At 39.0% G+C, this 19,846-nt stretch overlaps 1 protein-coding gene across 3 annotated transcripts in view; it reads left to right on the top strand.

Moving 5' to 3' along the window:
- The window catches only part of fbxw8 (F-box and WD repeat domain containing 8), a 41,103-nt gene that overhangs the window by 18,737 nt on the left and 2,520 nt on the right, over nt 1-19,846 (top strand). For 2 of the 3 annotated variants that reach the window (XM_073949643.1, NM_001114578.1), the window contains 3 exon segments: nt 4,743-4,870; nt 16,550-16,723; nt 18,623-18,739. In XM_073949643.1, the coding sequence (XP_073805744.1) occupies nt 4,743-4,870; nt 16,550-16,723; nt 18,623-18,739 (419 nt within the window). 3 annotated transcript variants of the gene reach the window in all.

Raw genomic sequence — 19,846 nt, 5'->3', positions numbered from 1 at the left:
AAACCGAGTTCAGTGTCTGTGAGGGAATACAGTCAGCCGTCATGCATTGCTGTTTATTTTAAAACTTGAGTAATACTCGGACTACGAACTACTATTATCACCACTTAAAGGGTTGTTCACTCAAACAATGACTTATTTTTTTTATCTTTGGGTGCGCTGTTGCTTCAACGCCTGTGGTTAGAGTTAATGATTAGGAATTTTTACCAAATGTCTAATGTCTAGACTTGTTTGTTGTTCTCTAGCTGCTATATTTAGTGTATTTGGTAGTCAAGTGTAATTTAGTGCTTGAAATGTCCTCGAGTCCGGATTCGAACTTGGGACGCCCTGAAGTGCTACTGCACCATATTTTGCTAATGCGCCGGCGTAAATGTCATTTTACCCGTTTCTTAAATTCATATATAGTACTACAGTTGTGTTTGTTGTTGTCTACATAAATGGCTTAGTTTTAGAGCACTGGATGATGGTTTTAAATATTATACTTTAATCCATTGGTGTTCAAAATATGGCTAGTTTCAAGTGTTATTTTTCATCATCAGATAAAGGACTGGAGGATTTGGTCATCTGTTGTGTATATGTGCATCACAGTGTGTGTTGGACATGCACACACATATACACACACATATACACACACATGCACAAACACACAGGAACAGCACAGAGCAGGCTGGCGAACCCTGAGGCGCCTCTTTCATGTTTAACAGCCAGAGAGGCTGGTGAAAAAGTGGCTCACTGTTACACCTCCAGGTGCTGAAATTCATAGCTGTGAATTCAGGATGAATCTTATTAAAGGAGCTCTTTAGTTTGGTTGAAAATGTGGCTCATTTAGTTAAACTCTCATGTAGTTAAACAGTTGAATTTTATTATTCTATGGCACTTTTGGGAGCACTTTTAGCTTAGCTTAGCATTGGTAATTGAATCAAATTAGACTGTTAGCATCTCACTCAAAAATGAATCAAAGAGTTTTGATAAATTTCCTAATCAAAGATGACTCCTTTGTAATTAGTTACAATGTACACAGACATAAAATTAATGCACTTTGTAAGTCACGACGTAAAAATCCCTTCTGGGAGCAGTTTTAGCTTAGCTTAGCATAGATAATTGAATCAGATTAGATCGTTAGCATCTCACTCAAAAATGAACCAAGGAGTTTCAATAATTTTTCTATTCAAAATGACTTCTCTGTAGTTACAGTGTCCACCAACAATAAATTAAACTGCTATTTTCTAGGCTGATATGGCCTGTAAAAGTTTGCATTTCAACAAGAGAAGTTAGTTTTAATAAACTTTCAGAAACTTTGTAACTTACGCTCAAGCACAACACAACAGCTAAATGATTATATACTTCTGGGAACTTCTCCGTAACCTTCATGAATCCCATAATGATGAGTAAATCCCCAACATAATCCCAGTAGTCTGTCTTTCCGCCAGTGACATATGCACTCATCACGCCTTCATCCTCATCAGCTTTCCCTCATCAAGTCCTTACATATTGTAGCTTTACATATTGGATGCTTTTCTTGATGACAAACTCTGCTTGGCGGTAATTTTTGGGTCCTCTCGAAGATTTTGGCCGGCGTTACGGTGGCTTGCAATTAAGTGTGTCTGGCCCAAAAGCGAAGGCACTAAACAGCTGGCAGAAGCTCAATACTGACATCATGCAGTGCAGTTCTTCTCTCTCTTTTGTTGAACATCTCTATCTGTTGCCTCAGTAATTCGAGTCCAATTTGGCTCGTGCCGTTGTCTTTTCTTTGCTCACTGTTTAAACGGCAGCTGATGCAATCGGTTAACCAATCTCTTGTTTAGGATTGAATTACCTCAGAGATGCCGTTTAATGTGAGCGGATTAGTTAAGATATTTGAAAATGCCTGCAGGAAGTTGACCAAATCGATTATTGAACATTTTGTTTTTTGTTCTGCATCTGGTGTTCACAATAGTTTGAGCTGTTGTTGCAGGTAGTGTCCGAGTTATCATTTTTAGAAGAACTGCTGTCTTTAAAAAATAAATTAAGTTCATAAATTCTTTATAGATATTTGACTAATTTAATGAATATATACAGTTGAAGTCAGAATTATTCACCCCCCTGTTTATTTTTATTTCCCAATTACTGTTTAATGGAGAGAATATTTTGTCAACACATTTCTAAACATAATAGTTTTAAAACTAATTTTTAATAACTGATTTATTTTATCTTTGCCATGATGACAGCACATAATTTTTGACTTTTTCAAGAAACTTCTATACAGCTTAAAGTGACATTTAAAGGCTTAACTAGGTTAACTAGGCAGTTTAGGGTAATTAGGCAAGTTACTGTATAACGATGGTTTGTTCTGTAGACTATCGGGAAAAAAAAATAACTAAAAGGGGCTAATAATTTTGACCTTAAAATGGTGTTTAAAAAATTTAAAACTGCTTTTATTCTAGCCGAAATAAAACAAATAAGACTTTATCCAGAAGAAAAAAATATTATCAGACATACTGTGAAAATTTCCTTTGCTAAGTTAAACATAATTTGGGAAATATTTGTATAATATAAATAAATAAAGGGGGGCTAAAACTGTATAATTATATATATATATATATATATATATATATATATATATATATATATATATATATATATATATCCTATTAAGCAGTTTTTTCTAACCCTTTTCCTGGAGGCACACCAACAGTACATATTTTGGATGTGTCCCTTATCTGACCCATTAACTTCAGGTTTTGGAGTCTTCTGACGTTCTGATGCGTTGATTCAGGTGTGTTTGATTAGAGAGAGGTTGAAAATGTGTACTGTTGGTGTGCCTTCAGGAACAGGGTTTGGAAACACTGCTATAGAGAACAGGAATGTGTCATTACTGTGCATTCTGGGTATTTAGAATAAGGATGGCTGATTCTTATTGATCTCTGTTGATTATTGTATTATACTCACCGGCCACTTTATTAGGTACACCTGTCTAACTGCTCGTTAAAGCAAATTTCTAATCAGCCTTAATGCATTTAGACATGTAGACATGTTAAAGAAGATCTGCTGCTGTTCAAACCGAGCATCGGAATAGGGAAGAAAGGTGATTTAAGTGACTTTGAATGTGGCATGGTTGTTTGTGCCAAACAAGCTGGTCTGAGTATTTCAGAAACTGCTGATCTACTGGTATTTTCACGCACAGCCATGTCTAGGGTTTACAGAGAATGGTCCGAAAAAGTAAAAATATCCAGTGAGCGGAAGATCTGTGGGCACAAATGCCTTGTTGCTGTCAGAGGAGAATGGCCAGACTGGTTGGAGCTGATAGAAAGGCAACAGTAACTCAAATAACTACTCATTACAACCGAGGTCTGCGGAAGAGCATCTCTGAACACACAACACGTTCCACCTCGAGGCAGATGGGCTACAGCAGCAGAAGACCACACCGGGTGCCACTCCTGTCAGCTAAGAACAGAAAACTAAGGATACATTTCACACAGGCTCACACAATGTTTGTCCCTTTATGACCACAGTGTACCCATCTTCAGATGGCTACTTCCAGCAGGATAACGCACCATGTCATAAAGCGTGAATCATCTCAGACTGGTTTCTTGAACATGACAATGAGTTCACTGAACTCAAACGGCCTCCACAGTCACCAGAGCTCAATCCAACAGAGTACTTTTAGGACGTGGTGGAACGGGAGATTCACTTCATGGATGTGCAGCTGACAAATCTACAGCAACTGCGTGATGCTATCATGTCAGTATGGACCAAAAATTTCTAAGCAATATTTCCAGTATCTGATTGAATAAAGTTGCCGGTGAATGTATATGCACCCATCAGCAATAAACTGTAAGTGCTTACACTACGGAAAAAGAAGAAAATGCAGTTACACTTCACTGCAGCAGGCAGAATGTTATGGAATGCATATTTTCAGCTTCTTAGACACACAAAGAGCATTTATAAAAGTATATAGACATTAGTCAGTTTTAGTCTGGGTGATTGTGAGATGTTTTTCAAAAGATATTACTAATAAATGGTCGTTCTCTTTCTGTTGTGATTTCCATTGGTTTACATGTGTGCTCTCGCGTTTGTCCAAAAACAAGGCCGACCGCAACTTGCCGTGACGTAGATTCCCAAACTCTATAGAAAGTATTCATTTAAAGAGAGATCTGTGAGGGGTGTACTCATTTATGCTGAGCACTGTTTATGCACTTAAAACCAGATTTATCAGATTTAATAGTTTTAATAACTCATTTCTAATAACTGATTTACTTTATCCTTGCCGTGATGACAGTAAATAATAGTTTATTAGATATTTTTCTAGATACTTGTATTCAGCTTAAAGTGACATTAAAAGGCTTAACTAGGTTAATTAAGGTTGATTCGGCAAGTCATTGAATAACAGTGGTTTGTTTTGTGGACAAAGCTAAATCCTAGCCGGATACATTTCTAGCCGAAATAAAACAAATTAAAAAAAAATTCCAGAAGAAAAAATATCATAGGAAATGCTGTGAAAAATTCAAATTCCTCATTCAAACATCTTTAGTGAAATATTTGAAAAAGATACTGACAGGAGGGCTTATCATTTAGACTTCAACTGTATGAAATTAAATGTTTTGAAAGTGTGCTCGATCTTAGTAAGCAGCCATTCAGCACTTGAGAAAAGTGTTTTCTGGCATCTGTGATTTGCAAGCTGTGGGCTTGACATCTGAACCTCCGCAGGTGTTGCTGCTCGTTCCTGCCAGTTTGACGATGTCTCCTCCGTGTGCTTCTGTCCTCAGATTCAAGTGTACGGCCTGGAGAGCGGCCAGTGTGAGCTGACCATGGGGAACTCGGCCGGAGACTTTACCTGCGTCAACCTGAGAGACAGCGGCCCTCACCTGCTGCTGTGCGGAAACAGAGACAGGCGGTACGACATGCTGCACACAAGCCCACCTCATCTATCATCATCACATTCACACACACATAGACACGCACACATATTTGTATACATGCTTCACAGGGACTTTCCATAGCCGTATTGTATTTTAAAGTGTAAAAACTGCTTATTATGTGGGGTTAATCTACCCCTAAAGTCGACTGTCAAAAGACCCCGTTAGCAATGGCTTAAACCTTTTAAACTAGGTCAATTAAACAACTTTGTGTCCCTGTAAACCACATAAACCTGTACACACATATTTACACACACACGCACATACACAGACATTCACACATATGCATATTCGCATATTCACACACACACGCACACGTTATAAACACACATTCATACTTACTTCACACACACACATGCAGTCACACACATGCACACACAGACATTCACTCACATACATCAACGCACACACACACACCCACACACACAAACAAACACACATTTACACACACACACGCGCACATTCACAAACACGCACTCATTCTCATACACACAAAAGCACACGTACGCACACACAAACTCGCACATTCACAAACACACATTTACACTCACACATTCACACACACAAACACGCACTCATTTACACACACAAACACACACTCATTCACACACACAAACACACATTTACACACACACACACACATTTACACACACAAACACACACACACAAACAAACACACATTTACACACACACACACACACATTTACACACACACATTCACACACACAAACACGCACTCATTTACACCCACAAACACACACTCATTCACACACACAAACACACATTTACACACACACATTTACACACACAAACACACACACATAAACAAACACACATTTACACACACACACACACACACACACACACACATTTACACACACAAACACTCACTCATTCACATACACAAACACACATTCACACACACACACACACACACAAACACGCACTCATTCACACACACATTCACACACACGCACACACAAACATGCACACACACACACACACACACACACACACACACACACATTCATACACACAAAGTCGCACATTCACACACAAAAACACATGCAGTCACACACATGTACACACAGACATTCAATCTCACATGCATTCACACAGACCCACACAAACACATTCACACACAGATTCATACACACACAAACTCGCACATTAGCACATTCACACACAAACATGCACATTCACACACAGACACACATGCACACACACACACACACACACACACACACACACACACACACATAATTGTAGTCTGGCACATGACTGTGACTGGAGTGTCCTAAACACGGGGAGTTTGATGAGTTGTGATGGAAGAGAGACTCTCTCATTTACACCTGCAGCTGCTGCACATTCTGCTTATCAGCTTGCATCACACATTTCCCTGAAGGAACTTCTTTTATTCCAGGTTGGGGGGGAAGTTGTTTGCATTGAATATTATAGTTTTGGATTATGTAATATATGGCTGTATGCTAAAGTTTTAGCAAGAATGATAAAGTTTGCAGATTTATAAAATTCCAAAATATGGAATGAGGAAAATCTGCCATGAAAATCAAGATCAGTGTCGCTATAGATTAATGCGTCGAGTTGTATAACAGTTGAGTCGAGTCGAGTCGAGTTGTTTTCCCAACTGCTTACACACAGATTCAAAACAGTGTCACCTTTTTTCAAAACTCTACACTCAATTCCTAAAACTTCACACACAAAATGCAGAATGCCTCACATCTCCTTCAAAATGTAACACTGCATTTACAGTTTTACCCTAAACCTCAAATCTAAAAGCACGCCTCATATTGTCAGAACTCTACACACAAATCAAAAAACACACATTGGGCAAAACTCTTCAAATCTCCTGCAAAATGAAACTTTACATTCAAAACAATGTTTTTTTCCTCTGAAAATGGTATTTTGTTTTCAAATAACACTATGACCTGTTCTTCTCCATTCATCATGATGACTTACTGTAAGCCATTTTTTGTTCAGTGTTGCACTACAGACAGTACATAGGCCTGCATGAGTGCATTGTAAAATATTTCAGAATATTGTTTTATACAAAACACACAAATACACAGTACCAAATATATTTGATGACCAACTAAACTTCTCTGACCACATTTCTAGAACTGCTCGATCGTGCAGATTCGCATTCTGTAACATCAGAAAGGTCCGATTCTTTCTATCTGAACATGCAGCTCAACTTCTTGTTCAAGCTCTTGTTCTCTCCAGACTGGATTATTGCAACTCTCTACTAGCCGGGCTTCTAGCTAACTCTATCAAACCTTTTCAGATGCTTCAGAATGCAGCAGCACGAGTGGTCTTTAATGAACCTAAAAGAGCACATGTCACTCCGCTACTCATCCGTTTGCACTGGCTGCCAGTTGCTGCTCGCATCAAATTCAAAGCTCTGATGTTTGCTTACAAAGCGACTTTTGGCTTTGCTCCTTTTTATCTGCTCTCACTTCTGCGGATTTTTGTGCCCTTCTGAAACGTTCTGTGAATGAACGTCGCCTCGTGGTTACATCCCAAAGAGGAAAGAAATCACTTTCCCGAACTCTCTCATTTAATCTGCCCAGTTGGTGGAATGAACTCCCTAACTGCATCAGAACGGCAGAGTCACTCGCTGTCTTCAAGAAACGACTAAAAACTCAACTAATTAAGTCTCCACTTTCCTTACTAATCTGCAATTGCCTCTCTGGCTATACCACTATATCACCTTTGACCTATTTATAGACCTGCTCTACAGTAAAGCAGTGTTTGGTTAGTGTGATCAGTAGACCCACAAGGAATCTGCGCGTGCAGAATTTTGCAGATTTCCACAGATTTTTAGCCCATCTTTGATTCTGTTTATTTACTTGTGTATATTTATATTTATTTAGTTTTAAAATCAATTTCAATATAATTGTTGACCAATATGAAATATTCATATGATTTATTTACAAAACAGCTTGTAAAGTAATATTTCCTGTCTTTTAGTATATATTACATGAGAGACTCGCTTTGTTTACCAAACAAAGTGGATCTAATTAGATTTGCATTGTAAACATTAAATAAAAGTTAAAAAGGTGTTATTTTTTTATTTCACATATTACATTTTTAGTTATGATACTGCCAAAATCATTCAGCAGAAATCTGCATATTTTTATCTAAATTCTCTGCAGAAATAGCAAAAAAAAAATGTCTGCAGATTCTGTCTGGCCCTAGTGATCAGTTAAAAAATTTATGTTTCCACATTTGAGCAGTGTGTGTGTGTATGTGTTTGTGTGTGTGTGTGTGCGTGTCCTTGTGTGTCCGTGTATGTCCGTGTGTCCGGATGAATAAGTGTGGCATTTTGATTGGTTGTGTTTGGAAAAGGAAAGCAAGTAGCTTCCTGTTAGATGTTTGTGTTTTAGGAAGAGAATTGTGTGTAGTGTTTTGAAAAAAAGTGTTTTATGCAATTGAAAACAGAGTTCAAGGATAAGAAATAGCTTCTGTTTATTTAGATTTGAGGTTTAGTTTTGCATTTTGAGTGAGTGGTTTCAGAAATTGTGACATGAAAAGATTTTGTAAGCAGTAGGAAAAAACTGTAAATAGGAATCTAAAGTTGTATTCATTTGTTTAAAGGTCAGGGCTTTTGCTAAAGCACCACATGAAGTTATTTTCCAATTATTGTTTATTTTCTTCTGAACCTTTCATAGCAGTAGTCAGGTAAAGAAATCTCCTGTACTTCATTCCCACCCTTCTAAATGGTATTGCAGTGAAAACCAGTTGTGAAAACAAGAAGAGACTCTTTACTTGTGCTGTCTTACAATCAGTATTTGCTAAATATACAGTAAGTTCAAATGTCGCCAATCTGTGTTACTGGTTGAAACCTAAAGTGGCGATGAGGTCTTAAAATATATAGAAAGAGTCTTAAAAAAGGTCTGAAAGGGTATTGAAATTGACTCTCTGATTCATGTACACTCAAAAACTACCTTTGCTGCTTGTTCAAACTACTTATTTAAAATAAGCTGAAACAACACAATTCTTAAGTGTTTTTTGAACTTAACTTAATTGTTCTATGTTCAATCCACTTGAATTTTTAAGAACGATCAACAAATAACTTCTAGAACAGTCATGTCAAACTCAATTCCTGGAGGGCTGCAGCCCTGCACTGTTTAGTTCCAAACCTGCTCCAACACACTTACCTGTAGGTTTAAACAAGCCTGAAGGACTCACTTAGTTTGATCAGGTGTGTTTAATTAGGGTTGGAGCTAAACTGTGCAGAGCTGCGGATACTGCAGAAGACCTATTGGAACCCGTATGCATCCAAGATTTTCAGAGAAATCAGCCCAGTTTGGTGAAGAAAAAAATCATGGTTTAGGGTTACATTCAGTATGGGGGCGTGCGAGAGATCTGCAGAGTGGATATAACATCAACAGCCTGAGGTATCAAGACATTTGCGCTGCCCGTTACATTACAAACCACAGGAGAGGGTACATTTTTTAGCAGGATAGCACTCCTTCTCATACTTCAGCCTCCACATTAAACATCCTGAAAGCAAAGAAGGTCAAGGTACTCCAGGATTGGCCAGCCCAGTCACCAGACATGAACATTATTGAGCATATCTGAGGTAAGATGGAGGAGGCATTGAAGATGAATCCAAAGGATCTTGATGAACTCTGGGAGTCCTGCAAGAACGCTTTCTTTACCATTCCAGATGACTTTATTAATGGGTTATTTGAGTCATTGCAGAGACGTATGGATGCAGTCCTTCTAGCTCATGGGAGTCATACACAATATTTATTCTTTTTCCACTGCACAATGACTTTATATTCTATACTGATCAATATTTCTGTTAAGTGTCAAAGCTTTTCTCTAAGCAAAGTCAGACCTTACTGTCCTAATTAAAGAATTCAAAATCAAGACATGATCATATTTTAATTTGGTAAAATAAGCGTAATCTAGAGGCCTTTGCCTTTCACATAAGCCACTTGTTGAAGCCAAATGATCAACTAGAAGTTATTATTTGTTGTTCCTTAAACTTGGATAGGCGACAGGACTATTGTCAGGCAGTGCATATAGCCTGGGGTAGAAAACAATTAGTAATAATTCAAGGAATTACGAGCTGAATTCAGTCCTCCACAACCTAATATCTGCTACACAAAACCACTAAACGGAGAACAGAAGCTTTTGATGAATGGCTTCCACTCTCCACATACAGATGAATTGGACAGCGCTTAATAGATTTGCATTAGATGTCCAAGATTAAAGCACTCAGAATAAAGCACACCCAATTATTTCTAAAGTGGAAAAACTTTTATTTTTATATATATATTTCTCCCCCTCTCTCAGTCCACAGCTGTGGTCTTTTCAGAGCGCGACGAGCACTCAGTCCAGCTCTCCACTATTTTTGGCTTACCTTGAAAATCATTTCACGGAAAAAGCATCTGAAAAGCGCAGGCACTTCTAGAAGTGGGAATGGGGAATAATGAAAGCTCCGGGGTTTTTGAAAGGGACTGTGTTATTGTCAGTGGTGCATCGCCGGGGTCTATTGATTTAGCGGACAAAGAGACGAGCAGAGATGCGGTACATCTGCCCAGCGGCGTCCACATCTGATGCGCGCGTCTCAATTAGTCTGCAGCCAATAAAGAGCCATTGCATTGACACTTGTGACAGCGGGAGCACTGTTTTGGCAGGTGGAGAGACGCTTGGCAGGTCTTTGTAAATAAATTCCAACTGCATCTTCCCTCAGACACTATATGGAGTGCCAGGAGCGTGATGTCTTTCTGGCCAGCTGCGCTCCCTTTAAAACATCCTTTTATTTTAGCGTCATTCTTGGTTTGTTCTGATAAAAGGAAAGCTCTTACCTTTTGTTGGTCTTTGATGAATGAGAGGAGCGAAGCGCTACTTGGAGGATGATTTTGGCTGTAATGATTTGACCCCTTCTGATTGATTTGTTGATAAAAAATGGAGGAGTCTGGAGGAAATGCGGGTTGGGTTTGGAGGTTTATTAGTGTGGCCAAAGACCAAGACCTAATGGATCAAATCTGCTCTTCAGTTTGTGCTTGATTGGATCTGCTTGGCCAGATGTCTGACGGAAGTGAACATAAAGTTGGAGACATGAGGGGTCTCTGTGTTCAGTTTCATGCATGATCATTAAAGACAAGGCATTAACGTCCATCTCTTAGAAACACAAGCATTTGTTGTGGAGCTTGTGGATTTTTGATTTTATTAGTTATTTGTTTAAGGGTTTTATTCTACTCATAATGGCGTAAAACTCAGTTAAAAAGAAAAAAATAATGAATTCATTTATTTTCTTTTAGCTTAGTAACTTATTTATCAGACGTTGCCACAGTGGAATGAACCACCAACTATTCCAGCATGTGTTTTACGCAGCGGATGCCCTTCCAGAAACCCATGCCAACACGAGAGAACATGCACACAATCCACACAGAAATACCAACTTGGCCCAGCCGGGGCTCGAACCAGAGAAGTTGCTGTGAGTAGACAGTGTTAACCACTGAGCCACTGTGACGGCCAAAAGTAAAAATACATGATCAAAATTGTAAACATTAAAAAAGTTGATTTTAAAAAATATGAAAGTTTTCAATTGTTTAGAAATTGAAATGATGCTTGAAATGTTGAGGTTATAGAGCTTTTTCCGTAGCAGCTGCAAGACTTTAGAATGATCTTTCAGGCTTCTTAAGAACATTTCCTACTTTGGTGACGTTTCAAAGGTCACTGAAAACACTCTCACTCTCTTTAGCTTTTAATCATATCTTGTAAGTTTGTGTTTTGGGGCCGTCTGTTTATTTGGTACTTGGTGTACGTGGTACACTTTGGTACCCATTGTGGTTGGTTGAAAGAGTTCTAGAAATAATGTTGAGTTGAGTTGAATCTGGTTCACTTGATTAATTCTATTCATTTTTGATGGTTCATTTTGCTCATGGATCATTTTGTAGCTGTTTGTGGATGTAGATTTAATAAATGAAGAGTTCAGTTCCAAAAGCCTCTAATCTATTTTAAAATGAAGTAAATTAAATAATCTTGTGAAATGAATTGAATAATAGGGTATATAGTGTAAAGAAAAAAGTTTTATATTGCACATGGGAGAATGCGTGTCTGTAACATTTTTGTGAAAAGTGTTTAGCAAAAAATAGATCTTTTGGTTAAAGTATTTTTTTATTCTTTATTGTCAATGGAAAAGGTGCATTTACACAAAACAAACTTTTTAATAAACATGGTTTTAAAAATGTATTTGATGTTTTATATTTACTGAAAATAAATGGACACATTTTGGATATACAGTAGCAAAACGCCTTTAAATAGTTCTTGAAGGAATACATTTGACAGTGGTACCTTCATGGATCAGATTTGTACTTTTGATGACGGTTTAGTATTGTATCTGCTGGTTTTAAAAACCAAAGGTACATTTCTGTTGCCTATGGTACAAACCATGTGCTTAAATGTACAAACTGCAATGGTACAAATGTTTTATTTTTTTGTCACTTAAGGTACAATTCTGTTCCATAAAAAGGTACTGCCCACGTGAAAAATGGTACAATGTTCTACCTTCTTTGGTACAACATTGTACCATTTTTCTGAGAGTGTAGAGGAATTACCAACCTACGTCACACATGACGTCACATTGGTTCACGGTTGCAAAAAAAGACAGGTGTCAATAGAAAACATGTCGTGTTGTGCAGTAGCCCAAAAATATAAAACTTAACTTTTACCATACACCACACTGCTTTTAATGCCAACCGTCTGTGAGGACCTAATTTAAAATGCTGGACTCTGCAGTTCTCATTTCATATCAGGTAAGTTGGCGCTATGCTGAATCATACACATTACTCATTTAGGATTGCAGCAATGATTTCAACAAAAACAGTTAAATATAGTTAATTTAACTGCGGACACTGAATGCTGAGAATGAAATGTAAAAGTGTACGTTCACATGCAGTTGTTTTGCTTGTTGTTGATTTCCCAGGCCTTGTATAGCTCCATCTTCTTTTCTTGTCTTTGGCTAGGCAGAATCTCGGTTTTTAGCACTGCAAAGTTTTGAATCTGGTAATCACGGAACACACAGAACAACACTGTAGGCATTCAAAGACTTGTAGGCCTTTAACTTCTCTCTTGTAAAATCACTTGGAGTTTCAGTGAGCTAGTTGTATATTTGGGGCTGGATGCTTGGTCATTTCATCTTATCCAATATCCATTGGGAGGGTGCTATTGCAAATGGACCTGTCAGACGAACATCGCTCACTTTAACGTTAATTTTGCCGAGTCACTGTGCTTATCACTGGGTGACAAAACTGTTATAATACGCGGAAAGCATTATGTAAATAAAATATATAGTATATGTAAAATATATAGTAGGTCCCGACTCTCTGTGGTCGTTAAAAATCCCAGGATGTCCTTCGAAAAAGAGTAGGGGTTTAACCCCGGCATCCTGGCCAAATCTGCCCACTGGCCTCTGTCCATCATGGCCTCCTAACCCTCCCCATATCATGATTGGCATATCATCACTCTGTCTCCTCTCCACCAATCAGCTGGTGTGTGGTGTGCGGTCTGGCGCAAAATGGCTGCCGTCGCGTCATCCAGGTGGATGCTGCACACTGGTGGTGGATGAGGAGATTCCCCCCCCCCCCCCCCCCCCATTGTGTAAAGCGCTTTGAGTGCCCAGAAAAGCACTATATAAATGTAACGAATTATTATTATTATTATTATTATTATTATTATTATCAATGTAACTTTTCTCTAATACAACAACAAACTCTGTACCACATCGGATTTCATTCCCTCGCTGTAGCATACCTGTTTTTTTTCTGCAACCTCGCTGCGTGCGCATCCTGAATGTTTACAAACCAGTCATTTGTCTATAGGTGAATTAAAGAAACTAAATTGGCCTTAGTGTATGAGTGTGAATGTGATTGTGTATTGGTGTTTCTCAGTTCTGGGTAAAAAGATATGCTGGAATAGTTGGCGGTTGATTCCGTTTTAGCGAAGGAAAATGAATGATTAAATAATGTTTTATATGTTACTAGTAAAGCTGCCGTTTTTGTTTCTCTGCTATTAAATATGGTGAGGATGATGATGATGATGATGATGATGATGATGGTGTGCATGTGTTTCTCATGGCCGTGTGTGTGTTTTTTTCTCTCACAGTTGGCAGCTCTGGGAATGCCTGCGAACAATATTAGTTGATGAATTGAAGGAAGCCTGTCTGCTGACAGCTCTGAGCAACTAGATCTTGTTTGAGCATTAGATTTATGACCACTGCAACCTGCCAGTAAATATATTACAGCTTCTTACAAGACTAAATGGCGGGATGAAATTAAAACAGGACAATAGATGGGCACATCCACATAATTACTCGCAGCATTAAATCCTGCTTGGCTGTGCATTAACGATTCATTGTGCCTAATACCTTTTGTCCTCCAAGAGTTGTTTTTCTTTTTTCCTTTTTTTTGGTCCAAGCAGAATTTAATTTTGTCGATTATCTTTTGGAACGCGCCAGCATAGAGTCATCCTTTGGCTGCCTTCGGTACCATTAAAGCGGACAGATGGAATTGAAGTCCTTTGGGCCTGTAAAAGTAATTTCTTCATACCAGCTACTAATGTCGTCTCAGAGCTGTCATATCGTAATTTCTCCAACATATTAGTCTTGTGTAGCCAGACTTCGGGCTGAAGTGTGGTCCACTTAGCAGTTTATTCTAGCCAGGATGCGACTAACGCATAACACTCCTAACTACAGGTCATTTTGTTTCTGGTTTAGGCATGATAAAAAAATGAACTTGGTGTGTTTCCACTGGCTTGATGGCAGTGCAGTGCAGCAAGGGTTTTCAGTTTTTGCTGGTAATAGTCTGGATGATCCTTTTCTTCTTTGGTCTGGAGCACGCAGCGTTCATTTCTCCTTAATAATCATCTGACCACTGTACACATTTCCACTGTGTGATGGTCCATCCCAGATGCCTCCAAGCCCAGAGAAGTTGATGGTGCTTCTGGACACTGTTAACATAGGGCTTCCAATTAAGAAGTGTCCCAACGGTCCCAACTTTAATGATATGGGGTTGTGTTTGCAAAGACTATCGCTATTTCTCCAACACGTTAGTCTTGTGTAGCCAGACTTTGGCCTAAGGTCTGGTCCACTTTGCAGTTTATTCTGGGTAAGATGTGACTAATGTGTAATGCACCTAAATACAGGTCATTTTGTTTCCGGTTTAGGGACGAGGCAGGCAGGGTAAATGAATAGTTCGTCCAAAAAATCTAACTAATGGTGTGTTTCCACTGGCATGATGGGAGTGCAGTGCAGCAAGCGTTTTCAGTTCATTTATATAGAAGTTGAGTATAAAACACCCACACAGTGCATTATGGGATTGAAAGCACCACAGAGAATTTGTTGAGAGTCCAAATTTTGGACTTGTTGCTGGTAATAGTCTGGATGATCTTTTCTTCTTTGGTCTGGAGCACACAGTGTTCATTTCACCAAAAAATACTGCTTCATCTGACCACAGTACACTTTCCACTGTCTGGTGGTCCATCTCGGATGCCTCCAAACCCAGAGAAGTCAATGGTGCTTGTGGACACTGTTAACATAGGGCTTCCAAGTAGGAAGTGTCCCAACTGTCCCAAATTCATTTATTTTTTTTGATGTGGGGTTGTATTTGCAAAGATTATTGCAATTTCTCCATAAAATTAGTCTTGTTTAGTCATACAATGGGCTAAAGTATGATCCACTCTGCAGTTTATTCCGGGCAAGATCTGACTAATGTGTAATGCGTAACTAACTACAGGTCATTTTGTTTTGGGATGAGTTTGTCAGGCAGGGTAAATGAATAGTTTACCTAAAAGTTTAACTTACCCTGCATCCACAATACCACCAGCTAGAGTGTCAAAGTAGATGGAAGTCATTTCTTTTCAATAGGAGGCTTATGGTAATAAGCTATGACAGGGGTTCTCTATTTCAGTCCTGGAGGTCCGGCGTCCTGCAGATTTTAGCTCCAATCCCAGACACACCTGGCCTAGCTAATCAAGCTTTTACTAGGCTTTCTAGAAACATCCTTGCAGGTGTTAGGGCTAGTTGGAGGTAAGATCTGCAGGACACCGGACCTCTAAGAATGAGCTTGAGAACCCCTGAGCCATCGCATAGTTCGGCAGAAATCTATCAGAATGTACTAGTCCAGTGTTTCTCAACCATGTTTCTAAAGGACCACCCGCTCTGCACATTTTCCATGTCTCCTTAACCAAACACACCTGATTCAGATCATCAGCTCATTAGCAGAAACTGATAGACCTGTGATGAGTGTGACAGACAAAGGAGACATCCAAAACATGCAGGGTTGGTGGTCCTCCAGGAATGTGGTCAAGAAACACTGTAGACTAGCACAAACAACACAAAAGCCTTGCTACACAAACAGCTTTTAATTGTTTTTTTTCATTAGAAAACATGTAAACATGGCAGGGCGACCGTAGCAACGCTAACAGAGGGAATTCTGATGCGTAAATTTGAGCCTGGCCTTCCATACTGTACAGTAGTGTTGGATAGTGGCTTTTATTTTAAAGCTTCCAAAAGCGCATTAATCCATGGTAAGACTAACCCATTTGCAAAAAGAAAATTTAAATGACATGCTTTGTGGTTTATTAATTGCACATTGGTCATGATTTTGTTTGTTGTTTTCCAGAGTGAGAGTTTTTGACTTGCGGACTGGCTCATCGGTGCTTTCTTTATATGCTCATCACATGGGCGTCACAGCAGTCCAGGCAGATGATTGGAGGATTGTGAGTGGCGGAGGCGAGGGATTGGTCATTGTGTGGGAGATGAGGATAGGAGCCAAACTCTGGGAAATGCACAACAGGTGAGAGTGCATGTTCACTTTATTTTTTAATAAATAAAGAAAAATAAATTAATAAAATAAAGAGAATTTTATTTCAGATTATTATTTAATATCAGAGTTTAGATATTTTGAGGTGCTTTGAGGTGTTTTGACATAAAGACAGGGGTGGGGCTTATTTTGTGCTTCAAAATGCGCCACACATTCTCTATTGGAGACAGATCGGGACTGCAGGCAGGCCAGTCAAGTACCTGGATCCACTTCCTCCACAGCCAGGAATTTGTAATGTGTGCGAATGTGGTTTTACATTGTCTTGTTGAAATATGCATGGACATCCATGAAAAAGAAGGCAGCATATTGTGCTCCAAAATCTCCATGTACTTTTCAACATCAAAGGTGCCATCGCAGAAGTGCAAGTTACCTAATCCCCTACAATGACAGACCCTGACTTTTGGACTTGTTTTTGGTAGTAGTCTCGATGATCCTTTTCTTTTTTGGTCCGGAGCACACAGCGTACGGTGCTCCCCAAAAAAATACCTGAAATGCTGCTTCATCTGACCACTGTACAGGTGTGATGGTTCATCCCAGATGCCGCTGAGCCCAGAGAAGTCAATGACATTTCTGGACACTGTTAACATAGGGCTTTCAAATTGGAACTGTGCCAACATTTTCTGATTTGGGGTTTGTATTTGCAGTTGAAATGTATCAAATAGAAGTGTCAAAAGACATGACGTGTGACCCGATCCGAGTCTTTAAAATCTCTTTGAGAGCATCGGTAAAGCTGCAGATTTACTGTGTCTGTACCGGCTTTGCTACTCGAGCCTTCAGTGTATTGATGTTGCTAACTTTGTTTTTGATGTGTCAGAAGGCAGAATTCTAGGTCATACCCATCAATTGCGTAATCCCCATGGACCAATGGTACCTCAAAGTTGTTTAGGAGCCAAAACAACTTTGGTGAGCTGTTTTGAACTGCCGAAACAAACTCAAAAAGAAATTATGGTGCGTTCAAAATGAGATATATCGCACTCTGTAAGGGAAGTTTGGAGTAAAAAAATAATAGCCGCCATATTTAATTGTCATTCAAAAATGAAGTGATCAGAACTGGCCATTTCGCAATTAAATATTTTTAAAAAACAACCAATGGACACTTTGGGAAATTTTCCTTTGAGCAGGGAAGCTGCTTGGTGTCACTCAGTTCAGAAGAGCTCATCCCTATGCTCTAATCCCTCTAAGAGGAACCCTCCAAAGGAATAAGGGCATAGGGATGATCCCTTCTGAATGGAATCCACCCTTAGTTTTGGCTGGATTTTGCTCGAAATTATGTAATTTCAGTTCATTCTTTGATTTTGTTTGTTTTGTGAAGTGTACAGGGGCCTTTAATGTTGATTTTGTCCTGATGTTTACATTACATTTACATTAACATTTAGTCATTTAGCAGACGCTTTTATCCAAAGCGACTTACAAATGAGGACAAGGAAGCAATTTACACAACTAAGAGCAACAATGAATAAATGCTATAGGCAAGTTTCAAGTCTGTAAAGTCTAAGAAGGGAAGTATTAGTAGTATTTTTTTATTTTTTTTTGTACAGTTAGTGTGACATTCAGAGAGGCAATTGCAGATTAGGAAGTGTAGTGGAGACTAAATAGTTGAGTTTTTAGTCGTTTCTTGAAAGTAGCGAGTGACTCTGCCGTTCTGATGCAGTTAGGGAGTTCATTCCACCAACTGGGCAGATTGAGCGTGAGCATTCGCGAAAGTGATTTCTTCCCTCTTTGGGATGGAACCACGAGGCGACGTTCATTCCCAGAACGCAAGTTTCTGGAGGGCACATAGATCTGCAGAAGTGGTTTATTTTGCAGTTATTTTGTTTTTTTTAAGCACTGATGACCCATGATTGTTTTCTGTGTTTGTGTATGTGTGAACAGACACCCGGTTCGGCACATTCGGTTCAGCAGCAGCACACTGGTGACAGCCAACATCCCTGATGAGAAGAGTCCCCGCGGGGCCTGCATCACAGATGATGACCTCACCGCTCACCGCAGGTACACACACACACACACACATACACACACACACTACTGGATAAACTGCGGTCTGTGCTGTTGTGTCTCCAGTAGGCTTATGATGGTATCAGATTTTCTTTAATTACTGTAACATCCCACATAGCAAAATATCTCTGACCCACATAATCAGCTTTTGCTTGGCCCACATGTCGCAGTGAATTACGGTACATGACTGGACCAAGTCTAGCTTCCAAACAAGGGCCAAACATGCACCATATCTGGACCAAGTCTCAGCTAAGTTAATAACCCAGAACTGAGCCTGAACTGGGCCAGATATATTGCTGTGAGGACTGCAGGGAATTTCAAAAACCTATGAATCATTGCACTTTTGGCATGCTATGGGGCTTGCTTTTTCTGACCTGATTAGTAGATTATTTTTTTATTTTTTTTTTTGAAAATAATTAAAATGTATTTTAAATGTGAGTCAAGATAGGCCACACTTACATGGCCCACATATAGTTTTTTAACATCTGGCCCAAGTATTCTGTGCCACCTTAAAGACGATGCCACCACTGCCAAACCAGGGCCATGTTTGGCCCACATGCTGTTTGCCTTTGCCTGATGAGTGCCTGATGTGCCAGATTTAGGCCAAGTCTGGGCCAGAATTCTTTGCTACCTTGAATGATAAATAGTATTATCACGAAATTGACTTAAGCTGCAAAATACGTTACTTTAAGAAAAAATTTTTAGTGTATTGCTTTATTGTATGTACATGTTCAATCATGTAAACAAATTACATTGCAAAAGGATGATAAAGTACAACAGGGTAACGCTTCACAACAAAGTCTCACTAGACATTAACATTATTTAATGCATTCAAATTGACACTTAAAGTGTCCCTCTGAACATCAGGACTTCTCCATCATTGGATGCTTTTTAACTCTTGTGTATTGTTCAAATCGACTACCCTTTCATTATGTTAGGGGCTGTATTTGGCCCCATTGACTTCCATTATAACCACATTTTTTGATTGCAAAGTCTTGACAGCATATAATCATGCATTCTTGATTGTTGCTGGTTTTCCTGTTGGGAAGATGTCAAATTTGTAATTTTTACTGTCAGTCATCATCAGTTGGCAGCATTAAC

Source organism: Danio rerio, chromosome 5 (assembly GCF_049306965.1).
Source record: "Danio rerio strain Tuebingen ecotype United States chromosome 5, GRCz12tu, whole genome shotgun sequence".
Classification (NCBI taxonomy): Eukaryota; Metazoa; Chordata; class Actinopteri; order Cypriniformes; family Danionidae; genus Danio; species Danio rerio.
Note: the sequence above shows the minus strand (reverse complement) of the source record. Positions and strands in the feature narration are given on the sequence as shown.